The sequence below is a fragment of the Emydura macquarii genome, unplaced genomic scaffold (assembly GCF_026122565.2).
Source record: "Emydura macquarii macquarii isolate MOO-44397 ecotype Brisbane River unplaced genomic scaffold, CSIRO-AGI_Emac_v2 contig_3122, whole genome shotgun sequence".
In the NCBI taxonomy this organism is placed as follows: Eukaryota; Metazoa; Chordata; order Testudines; family Chelidae; genus Emydura; species Emydura macquarii.
The window spans coordinates 4,139,623-4,152,297 of record NW_027133259.1 but is presented as its reverse complement, the minus strand read 5'-3'; the positions used below and the strand labels follow the sequence as shown (position 1 = coordinate 4,152,297).

Here is a 12,675-nt window from a genome sequence, read left to right as displayed (position 1 = left end):
CAACTGCTATCTGGTCTCCCCAGTCCTAGAAGGGAGAGCACAGCACCCCACTTAGCTTTGACCCTTCACTTCTGGATCAGCTGCTGTGCTACTGCCAATGCAACTCCCCTTCAGCATGAAGATCAATGAGGGGGGTGTGTGTGTGTGTGTGTGTGGTGGTGGTGGGGGGGGGGTTATTAGCTGTTTGCTCTGTGTGTGGACGGTCAGGGTGGGACGGGGTCTCGGAGAGGGTAGGATGTGGAATCAAAGCGAAGACAGGCCTAGAGGCTGCTGGAGAGGGAAGGGGCTGAGAGCTCAGGGGCAGGAAGAGAAGCGGCGGAGGCAGTGAGAGCGCAGGGGAGAGCGGGCAGGGGAGAGCGGGCAGGGGACGGCGGAGCAGCAGGAGGGCAGGCGGAGGTGGCATAGCCCCGCAGGGCAGGCAAAGGGCGAGGGGCAGGTGCAGGGGAGGGTCGTGGGCAGGCACAGCAGCGGTGGTGGGAGGGAGCTGTGACTGGCCGGAGGGCAAGGCAGGTACAAAGGGGCCGGGCTAGAGGCAGGGCCGGGCTGGAGGAGGCGCCGGGAACGGCTCGGCGGACGGACGGACGGAAACCCGGATTTCATTTAAGGAGTGGCACTTTTGAAAGTCTCCTCGCTGCGCCCTGCCGGTCCCGATCCCGATCCCGGTCCCGTCCAGCCCGGACCCGCCAGCAGGATGCCCGTGAAAGGCGGCACCAAGTGCATCAAGTACCTGCTCTTCGGCTTCAACTTCGTGTTCTGGGTAAGAGCCCCCCCGTCCCCCCCAGTCCTGCGCCCCCGGGCCGTCCCCTCCTCCCTGCCAGCCGGGGGCAGAGCACCCAGCTCCCTTCCCCCCCCCCCGGGGGGTGCCCCCGGGGGGGGTCAGTGCCCCCCCCCCAGCTGCGGGTCCCCCCAGAGGAGGCGGCCGGGCGCCAGCGGTGCGCCCCAGCGGGGGGGGGGGGATTCCGGCTCTTCCCCTCCCCGGCGCGGGCAGGGCGGCCTCCGGGCTGGGCTCCGCGGCCAGCGCTGGCCGGGGCCGCTCCCTGCAGGCGGCGGCGCCCTGGGGCAGCCTCCTCCGCACAGCACCGCAGCGCAGCCGGCCGGGGCAGGCAGAGGCGCCGCCTCGCCTTGCAGAGCACCCCGCTCCCTATTCCCCTCTCTTCCCCTGGGGGGGGGGGGAGCCGGGACACCCCCCCCCCCCCCCCCCCGGCCCGGGCTTGGCTTGAATTGACAACTCCGAAGTTTGCCCAACTCCCGGCACTCGGGGCTGGGCTGGGCTGGGCGGGGCGCGGGGGGGAGAATTTCCCCTGCCCGCCTGTCCCGGGGGCGCCCCGCGCTCCCTCCCCGCGGGCTCGGCTTCCCCGCCTCGCCCCTGCTCCCTGGCGTCCCGGCCCCGCCGCCGGGGGAGGAGGGGGCGGCGCTGGCCGCCTGCCCAGGACAGCCGGAGCGGGTTGCAACGCCAGGAGCTCGGGCGGGGCCGGCGGGCTGGGCTGGGCTGGGCTGGGCTCCGCCGGGTGCTGGGGCAGGGCAGAGCTGCTGCTCACAGCGGGAACCTGTCCGCCGGCCCCGCTCTCCCCGGCCGGGCGTTCAGAGCAGGCCCCGGGGTGACTTCCCGAGACAGACACGGACTGACCGTGACTGCCTGAGCTCAGGAGTGGGACTGGGTCACCGCACGCCAGGAGCGGAGCTGACCGAGCGCTGGGGTGTTCAGTCAGTCCCCACGGAGGGTGGTAGACTCTGGAGAGCTCGAGAACGGGAGGTGTCTGACCCCCTGCAGACTACTGAGCTCCCATTTACCTTGGGAGACTTTTTCCCACAGGCTAGTAGATTTGATCACCCTGTTTTGTAAAGTTGGAGCGAGACTTTAGCCTTTCTTAGTTGTGTACTCTTAAATCGAGAAACATCTTCAGTATGGGCTGAAGAAATTCCTACGCTAAATAGCATTGTTTTAGCTTCAAAGTGTGCTCTGTGTTTAATATATTGCCTGTGGTCAGAGAGCGCCGTGTGCAGCTCAAAGGTGACCTTTTGGCTACAATTATGCATTGTAAACTTGCCTCTAGCCTATTGTGTTTTATCACTCTTGTTGTTTATGAATATTACTGCTTTCCAGAAGTCTCCTCCCATTGAACTGACTCAATTTAATTTTTAAAATTGAATTTCACTTCAATTTCTGCCCAAGTTCTACAGGAATTAAATAAAGCGTAGCAAGAAGCCTGTGTGTTAACTTGGGGCAGGGAAGAGAGGCAGAACCGGTGGTGTATGTAAGTGCCCACAGTAAGAGATGCACAAGTAAGACAGTCCCCGCCTCCCTCCCCCTTTTGAGGTAAACTCTTGAATGTATGGATTATAACAAGGGATGGGTGAATTGGTTTGCTGAAAACAGGAACTGGTAGTAACTCTCTCCCCTCTAGTCCAACCTCTTGTGTTTGGAACGGTTTCAGTTTTGGCTCTTTCCTATGCTGCTTGCTGGTGGGATCTTCCCTGAAGCTGTCAGCTTCTCTCTGGTGCACACTTAATAGTGCATTCTCAGCAAATCCAAAGTTATTGTATCCCTTTGGAGCAAGCCAACAGCAGTGAAAGCCACGGAGGCTAGGCCACATGGCGATACCTCAGAAAACAGGAGTTGTCATTTAGAAGCTGTGGCTTCTCAAACTTTATTTTCTTTCCCTCTGGCTTCTGTTGAAACAGCCAGAGAGCAGCTGTATTTTTGGCTGTCCACACTGCTAAATACCAATCTTTTATCTTGGACTCCAGAACAAACATGAGTACATCAAAGGGCTAGACCCTGCAGTAGGTTGATTGTAAAGCTGTGGGGAATAAGGTCAGGACGTGGCTCGGAGGCAGTCAGGTCTGGGTACAACTTCCCATGTGCCTTTTCCAAAAAAAGAAAACCTCCATTATTTAAAAATAAAAAACTTTCAGCCAACACCCCACACCTATTCTCTTTCCTTCCAGTCTCCCTCTTCCCCCATCAAAAAGCTCTCCTGACATGCAGAATAGTAGTAGTAACGAAACCATGAGAAGAGAATGCTGTGAGTAATTTCAGTACTAGGGGGGAAAAAGGCAGTTGCATGTGTTCACTAAAACACACCACACTAGTAATTTGTTCATGTAAGTGTGGCCGTGAATAAAATCAGAGATTAGGTCGGGTTAGCTCTGTAACTAGCCAATCAGCACAACTAGATCTATTATCTCCTGCACACAACGAGAGAGAGAGTTTGAAAATGTTTGGATTCAGAGTCTGTGCATATCTCTCTTGTAAAATGCTATTTCACATCTGATATTCACTACATATTAACTTCGGTTTGGAGGATGGGAAGCTGGGAACAAAAATTAATCTGATAAACAAAGTATCAAGTCAAACTTCTAGTATTTTACATAATGGTATTTACCTGAAGGCTGGATTACTGGAACACAGAACGCGACATGACGTTACTCTGTAGAACCACACTGACACTCGAACTAGCTCATAGTGCAACATCCTGTTTGCTCAGCAGTGCTCTCCTATGTTCTGTGACTTGCACAGACGGCTAATCTGTTCATGCATGCAATTTAAGGTGTGTGTTTTAATCTAGAAATGGCTGAAAACCCTTCTCTCTGCATGCGGTGCCACAGCAGGTGAGATGAGCTGAGGTGCCCAACTGCGCCTTAGCTGAACCGTGTTTGGAAGGTCACTGAAATGCCCTTGACCAAGGAGCTCTTCCCTATTCTGTGTGGTACACCATAGCACCAGTTTACTGACCATTAGGATTAGCTTCTAGACCTACGTTTTACCAGGCTTTGTAGAAGATAAAGGGTAGTGTCAGTAAATCAGGAATGGGAAAGGAAAGAAATGTATGAAGCCTGTAAGCTCTCTGGCCTCATCTTCACTAGGGGACAAAAACCTGTATTCCTGTTACATGGAAGCTAACATGAGGTAACTTTCCAGTGAAGACTAGGCAGTCTGTACTTTTTAGATGTTAACTGGTAGAGGTAAACACTAGGCTACCCGCTGGTGCTTGCTTTGACCTGCTAACACATGTAAAAACTACAGACTGCCTAGTCTTCACTGGGAAGTTACAGGTTTGCTCACGGGTGGTAACAAAACACCATTTTTCCTTGTGAAGACTCAACCTCTGAGGCAGAGACAGTTTCTTATTGTGTGTATACAGTGCCTAGAACAAGGGGCCTCTGACACCTGAACAGGGCCTCCAGGTACTACTGCAATACAAATAGTTGGTGAGGAGAATCCATATCTTCTTATACATGTGCCTAGGATACAATGATCGATTGTTTGTTTGTTTTCGACCTCAAGGCAAATAAAATAAGGGGTGCTGTTTTGTCTCAAAACTCTAAAGAGGCTAAAGGTCCTTCATTCTTAAACTGATTTTTACAGTAACAAAGTTCAATTTACGTTCGTTCCAAAGTGGATTAAGCTAAACTGCCCAAAGTCACTTAGCCCCCAGTGCGGATACTCTTATTCCAGACTATCGTGGAATAGTTTTTTTTCTGCAATAGCTAATCCAGGTTCTCCAAGCAAAGACCAGTCCAAAGAGCATCCACACATGGAGTTAACGAGGAGCAGTTAATCAGGAGCAACTCCATGCATAGACAAGTCTGAAGAATAATTCTTAGCTCTTAAAACAGGGATCACTCATACAGGGCACAGCTTGGGGGGTGTGGATGCATGCTTTGGAAAGTGAGTGATAGGCTTATTTACAGTGGCTGAGAGTTATCTACTGAGAAGTCTTGCGTTAAATGTCATGGTTAATTTCATATGATCTACATAGAACTGAACTGAGGTGCCCTGGACTTCAATCTATTTTAAAACTAGTTAGACTAGTTTTTAAACACAGGTGTACAGGCATATTGTGACCCATGTGGAGAACTATTGATGGAAACGTTTTTAAGAGGTGGGAAGGGTTTAACGTCTCCTGTATCTCTAGGAAATTTGCACATTGGGAGATCAGGCTCATAAAGACTGTACTAAAATCAGAGTTTGGCTCGCTACTGAAAATGGTAGTTAATCACATGCCTCTTAATTTTTTCCCCTCCTAGCTGTCATCGATGATTGTTCCACTGAAAAGCTTATTCATCTAATTATAGGGTGTAGTTTCATTCTGGCACTTTCCCTCTTGGAACTTTCGCGAGTTCCCCACCCAATCTTAAAGATACAAAGAGGGTGGTTCAACCCTAGTCTCCTCTTTTCCCTCCAGGTGAGGGAATTTCCTGAGAATCTCACTCCTCTTGTTGTCATTATTTTGGTGGTGGTTACATTTGGGTTTTCAAACTGCACCTTTCGTTAAACTGGTGCAACTCTGAATATAGATAATAAGGTATTATAGATTCCTGGCCCACATCAGTGTAGTGGGGTGTATGGCCTGACCCACATTTATGAGTGGCCTCTTCAAATACTTGGTTTACACAGGCAAAATTTTGCCTTGAAATTCTGTAGCTGGGCTTGGTCAATTCTACTCGTGCATACTGACACAGCCAATTGGAATGGAGCTGGGGAGCAGTGTGGCCCAGGCATCGGTGTTGGAAGGACCTCACAGCAGAGCAGTTGGAGCCACCAAGTATCTTGGGTGTGATGTGGGAGCCAAGGAGCACAGCAGCTGGAGCGGGTGAGAGAGGGGAGAAGTTAGAGGAAATGAAGTGAGGGGAGGGAAAGAGGAGGAGGGAACAGATGCTAAAAATAACTTGGGAGAGGGAGTTCTATATTTGCAACCAACACCACTTTCTGATGTATTGAATTTGTACAAGTCAGACAAGCTGACCTGCTTTGACCAGGCTAACCTCCTTCATCAGTGTTTGAAGTCAGCTGGACTTGGGTTCCTTCCTAAACAAGTTAAACTGAGACTTTCAGAAGCCCCTAGATATGGCTTTAATTTTCAATATTTTTGGTTTTTTGCTTATAGCAATCTTGTAATATTAAAAAACAATACCTTACTAGTATTTAAAAGCAACACGTATAATTCATTATAAATGTTAATCTAAAGTTGCAGTAGCACACATGTTCAAATTAGTTTTACAAAACCTCAACCCGATCTAAATTACAAAAAAAAAGAGAATAAAATCAAGTGTCTTTCAACCCTGTTTTGAAGCACTATTTTGTATATACCACCCACACACACACACCTTGTTTGCATGGGCCATGATTCCAGTTAAAACTGTGGTTAGGGGTAAGTTTGGACTTGGAGGATTCATTCATTCTTTCTTCAGGGTGTCTCATCCACTTTGTGACAGAGCACAAGTGTCATCTGTTTGTTGTAGTACCATAGCAGAATGGGCTGGACTTGATGACTTCTAGAGGCCCCTTCCAGTCCTACATTTCTATGATTCTATGAAAAACAGCCAGCCTCTTTAAAGAAAGCACTCCTCCGACCCCAGAGCTGCAGCTGGAGAATCCCTGAGACCCCCACCACAGCAGGTGTTGCTGGAGGTGGGATCCCAGTACCACGTTTGCTATAGCCCAATGTTCGCTACTTCCAAGGGTGTTACAGTGAAGGTCCACTGTACTTGTGTTCAGTTGAACTGATATGATAACTTACAGCATACTTACTTGAATTCCATGTAAAATGTAGTGTAATGCCGGATATTGCCCTGAGAAATCTCATGTGAAATGATCTATACTTAGATTTCTAGCAGTTTTAACTTTATTTGAAGTTTTAAATACATATAAAATCAGTAGACTGACTTCTGAATAGTAACTTGTGTAAAATGGCCACAAGTCTTGGCTTTGGTTCAGCAATTCCCTGTAATGTCATGCCATTTTATTGCAATAAATGCTGTTCCAGTACAGCAGGCATTGCACTAACTTTGCCAATAACACTTTTGAAACTAGAACTTGCTTAATGAGAGACAGAACATCTTTTTGTTTTGTTTTGTTTTCCAACCTATACATTTTGTGCAAGCAAAATAGGGTTAAACAGGGTCATAATAAACCATTGCTGCCTCTTTATAATGGCCAGATATGCATTGTGCATCTATGAGAGTATTGCCAAAAGCTCGAAAAATCAGACTATTGTTGGTAGTGATGCCATTACTAAGGCTCAACCTCAGTCCAGTCTAAACCCTTATTTGATTTTCTCATCAGTGATTTTTCTTTTCTTGTCCATAGTGAGCCAGCAGGTTTAGTCAGCTCAAAACCAGACATCCCTAAATTGCTCATAATAATGTCAAAACTTCTTTCTACATGCTTTGCAACATCACGTCTGGTCTTGGCCCAAAGCTGTGTGTAGGCACACACATTGCTGTAGTCTCTGTACCAGTGGAAGGTTTGAGGTAAATGTTTTGGTAGTTTTCTTGTTTGAATGTGGGGAGGAATGGCCATACTGGCTTACTCCACACTCATGTTCTTAAGGTGGGGAGGGAATGCTCTTGGATCGTCCTAAATGAGGAACGGTCATTTAGTGACGCTTTTTAAAAAAAAAAAAAAAAAAAAAAGTCACGTAGTGGCCAAAAATTATTGATACTCTTTTATTTCCGTCCCCTCCCATTTCTCCCCCAATCTTTCTTCTCCTGATTCTGTTATGTGCAGCACTATGATGCTCACAGAAATGCTCTCTCTCTTACTGACTGCAATTCAGTGCCACAGTCTGACTTCCTTTCCCTCCACACTAATTCCCCACACTTGATTTTAATCAAATGTACGTAATTAAATGGCATTCATTTCAAATTTTGGGAGCGCTAGGGCTTGGCACTCCAAAGTACAGTGAGCTTTTAATAAGCTTTGAAAAAGGACACTACGGGCATAGTAAATGGACACTTTTGATGCCATCTGAATGATAATGGAAGGGTCCCTCGCTCCCCTGATCTAATCGTCCCAAACCCACTCGCCCAGAGACGTACACACCTTTCAGGTGGTATTGGAAAGTAACCAGTAAATCTCATGGCCTTTATTTTGGGCACTACATTCCGCCGTCTGTTTTAAATCACAGGTGTCCCGGCACACACCAGCCTGGTGGTCTGCTCTCTGCATCTCTTGTGGATTTGTCTAATTTATGGTCTCAATCCTTTAGCTTCAAAAAGCCCTGCCCATAATTCATCCGTGACTTTATTATTTGTATTACAGCAGCACCAACAGAGAGTGGGGCCATGTTCTATTAATGCCTCCACAAACACATAGGAAGGCATAGTTCCTGTTCTGAAAAGCTTGCAGTCTCGATAGATATGACAAACAAAGGGTGGGAGAGGAAACTGAGGCACAGAGGTGAAGTGAAGGTGAAATAAGTCCATGACCCACAGAACAGCTATGTCCCTCTGGAACAATGGCGCTCTCAACCTCTAGATGGAGATTTGCTCACACGAGGCTTGGTCTACACTTAAAGTAATGCTGGCCTACTACATCAATCAAAGGTGTGAATAAACAGCACCTGTGACTGACCTAGCTATGCTGACAAAAACCCCAACTGTTGACACAGCTGTATTTGATGGAAGAGAGCTTCTGTCAACATAGCTAACATCCTTCAGGGAGGTGGTGGTCCTACACTGACCCAAAAAAACCCCTTCTGTTTGTGTAAGCTGTGCCTAAGCTAGGGGCTATAGCTGTCCTGGCATAGTTATCCTGGCATAGGCCATGTATAGTGTAAACATAGCCTGAGACAGCTTTTTCAGAAGCTGTTCCATAGCTATTGAACTCTGTCATTTCAAGAGAATGGAAAGCCTAACTTCTTTTCAATTTGCAGATGGTAAAAGGAAAATCCACTTCTCTGCCCTTGCCGTCACTGAGTAAAATAACTTGCTGATGGTGGCGGGGGGGAACAACAGGCAGAGATTTACTATTCAGCTACGATGTTGAGAGGAGCATTCCCTTATACCTCCCATGGAATTTAACCTAGCCACTTTGTCAGCAGATTTCAAGCTTTTAAATAAGAGTTATGACTGGTAAAACTTACACATTTTCTTCAGAGTTGGTAATTAATTTAGAAGTTCTTTGAACCATAGATCTAATGGCGCTTATGCTTGGGGTGCTTATGGAGTGACAAACTCCATAGTTTGTATGTGATTCAGGTAGTGGAGAGGTTAGTAATGGTCATTGTGGGGCTTGGTTCTATAGCAGCAAATATAGGCCCACAAGTCCATTCTGAACACCTTGCAAACTCTAAGGAAAAAACTGCACTTAACTAAGCCAACTAGGCATTGTCTGCCAACCTGGAGATCTTATTTCTAGGATGTTTTTGAGCTTCTGGAACAGGAGTTGTCTCTGTCCAAAAGCTCAGAGGCTCCTCTGGATGTGTCTCTAGGGGGTCAGATAGGTAAAGAAACAATCTATGCTTGTGGAGGTCATGCCTTTCTCAAGACCAATGAAGAATTTAAATTCAGGAGAGATTTCCTGGAGATCCAAGATGCTCAAACTACTTCAGTGACTAACTCCAAAACTAATTTCTGACCTCCTAACATAGTTCTTGCAAAAGATAAAGGAATAAAACTTGGAATTTCTAGTCTAGACAGCTCATGAGGTGACACATGACTTAAAAAGGGTTTTTTTAAATATACCAATATCTCCTTGTTTAATTAACAGAACACTTTCCTTAAAACCCCTTCTTCTAGGAGACCCTGTTATTCAAATAACAAAGATCACAGGATCTTTTTCAGGGGATAAGGCAACAAGCCACGTTTATTGTTAATAAACATAACATCAATATTGTTCTTTACATTATTAATACTATTTCACTAAAAGTAAACACTAGGAAACGGTATTAACATTGTATCAATACTACAATTACAGAGACACCTGTTTCAATTGGTGCTTTCATTCACACTCTCACACACTGACAGGCATACACAGGGGTCTCACAGATGTTATAGTTACCAGCCTCTTGGTGTTTGTGGTAGTCACTGGCCAGGTGATTATAGCACGAGGATGAGGAGCAAGGTTCTGCCGATGCACATCAGTACTCCTGGCTGGTGTGATGATGTAGACCCAAACCTCCAGCCTTCCTCTTTCTGTCCCATTTTATAGGGAAAAGGCCCCATGTAAGTCTATGGGTTTTGCACAGTCATGCTGCAACTGCATTTTTGGTGTGATTCCTAGTCACCCACATTGTTGCAAGCTTGATCTGATTTTGTCCTTTGAAATGGGCTGGCTCCAAAGTTACCAGGGTGGACTCCTCTTCGGCCAGTTGATTATCTTCGCTCCTTTCTTCTTCCTTCAAAGGTTTGAGATGAGGCTAGTGTTCTTCATCTGTTTCAACATCCCTCACTCAGATCAATTGTTCAATCACTCTCCTTGTCTACACTCACCTCAATTGCTCAGCCATTCACACTTCAATCACTCAGTGCACACTCCTGGCTGAAGAATTCACATATTTATTTTTAAAGCAAACCTTATTTCATTTTTGACAGTGTCTTTTCCAATTGAAAGTGTTTATATGACATTTAACAGTGTGGCTTCTTATACTTAAAATAGGGTTTTTACAAATATATATTGAAAGTGAGTAAAATGAACAGATAAAATGGTCTTAAAACAGACTTACGGAAAGTAAGTGAACATTTCAAAGGGTAAAACAATGAGTTCTTTGAGGTTTTAACTTTTGATTAAAGTTACAGTGCGTCAGGCTGAAATGCCTTTTGGTAGCTGGGGGGGAGGTGTTTGTGGCTCTGTTCTTTCATGTATTTTTCACAAACAAGATTTGGCCAACAACCCCACTAGCCAAGTTCCAGATACAAAGGAAGTATTTTCGAGAGAGGATGAAAATAGGTTGCATACAATCTCAAAAGATGGAGTAAACACTTCAGCTTCATAACTGTCATCTAACATCCAGCTCACAGTTCTAGAGCTCCACTATTCCTTCTGCCATCCCCCACACATATTCCTCAAGATCCGTTATCCAGAATAACCGATTCTGTCACAACCCAGTTATCCAGGAGCTCTCCTCGGCAACTGTATAAGTGTGCATGGTTTTCTACAGAAAATAAGGCAGGTCTTTTCCCAAATAAGTTTACAATCCAGGATGGCAATGCACAATAAGGGAGGAAGAAAGCAGAGTGTCATATTGGACTAGAGTTAAAACAGTAAATACCATGATAAGCTTTGTGCAGACCATAGCTTATATTTGTGTATATTATTAAACAAAAGAAGTTTGTAGGAACAGGGTCTCACAGGAACAATAAAGCCATGCTCAGCGTTGGCAAGCTAACAAAAAGAGGTGATCTCTGAGGAGGAACTTCAAAGATGAGGTTGCATGTGGCAGACCCAAGGAGAGTATTTCAGCCCAAGAGGCTGCAATGGAAAGAAGGGCAGGAAAGGAGTGGAGAGTAGGAGAGTGTCAAGATGCATGCAGTTGGGAGAGAAAAAAGGGCGTGATGTGGGCTATAATAGGAGACCAGAATACATATATGGGGCAAAGCAACCAATGGGAGTTTGCATTTGATCTAGAAAATGACTGGAAGCCAGTGCAGGGATTAAGGAAGAGGGGTGATGTAGTAAGAGTAACATGCAAGGAAAACAATTTTTAGCTATAGTTGGATGGATGGATTGAGAAGTGATGGAAGTTCTGGAGGAGGAAGCTGCTGTTGTAAGAAGTGAAAGATTTTGGAGGAAGCAGGGAGTTGCTTAGCAGCCTTGACACAAATGGCAAAGGAGAGAAGTCTAAAAAATCAAGTTCCCGCCATTACTAGTGTCCCCTGTAGGAATTATAACTTTTTTCAACCATAAAGATGAATATCTGTTCAACTCCCATTTTTTATTATAGTGTACATTAGACCTGATGCGCACTCTGACAGGCCTTTTCCCATTATAGGATCTCTCCAAGTTTTTGCAGGTATTGTGAAAAATTAAAGATATACCATTAACCTGCAATTCAATCAACTTTGTAAACATAAGTTAATTCTGGGTTTCTACTCCTGCTCTGGATTCCACCTATCATTTTTGGGGGGGGGGGGGGGTTATCACTTGCATTTTTCTTGCCTTTTTAAAAAGAGATCCTTTGAGATCTCCTGTTGCTGTGTGCCAAAACCCCACAAACAAGGGGGGGGAGGGGGAGTCAGTGACCATATACAGAGGAAACAGTAGAACTGACTGAGTCTACATGAAGTGTTGTTTATGTGCACAAAGTAAACCAGCTTAAACTAGCTGTTATCATTCAGGTTTAGTAAACTTGGTTACGAATTCAGAACAAGAAATTGTGTCATTTTCTGACATAAACAAAAGATCCACCTCCTTCATTTCTTCAGATATGTCTGCTTAACTTTCTGACACCAACAAAACAACTCCGAAAATCTGTTTTTTACTTTTGGGCCTACAACATCTGTGAGAGAGGCAGCTTTGTGCCTCATCTATGGTGTTCTAATTGTAGAACTTTTATTACTGGTGATGCATTTTACTTATTAAAAGAGGCTCAATTTATATGTAGTAATTGAGAGGTGATTAGCTTTGAGCTCTGTAAAGCCATTTGTATAGCTGCTTCAAAGTAGAAAATATACCACTTCATAAAATAGGTTGGATTATCACTGATTTTTCTTTCCAGTTGGAGTCTTAACAGTGTTGTGGTAGTAAGAGAAATGTCATAAAAGCATCCTTGGGATTTGAGAAGAATGTGGTTCAAAAAACCAACTTCCTTCCGTTTTAAAAACTGGCCTTGGATTAGGTCAGCTCTTCATAGCCTAAAACCAACAGTCTCCAACTTCCCTTTTTCCAAAAAGCTAAAAATGGAGACAGACTTTTCTGTTCAGCTCTAATTTGAAAGATGAGGCACAAAT

General features: G+C 45.6%; 1 protein-coding gene across 1 annotated transcript in view; it reads left to right on the top strand.

The window, feature by feature from the left end:
- Positions 1–363: 363 nt before the first annotated feature.
- CD9 (CD9 molecule) overlaps positions 364–12,675 on the top strand; it is a 33,216-nt gene continuing 20,904 nt past the window's right edge. Inside the window, exon 1 of the mRNA XM_067530976.1 lies at positions 364–757. Within this exon, the coding sequence (XP_067387077.1) occupies positions 692–757 (66 nt within the window). The 5' untranslated portion in view covers positions 364–691. The remainder of the gene's footprint in view (positions 758–12,675) is intronic.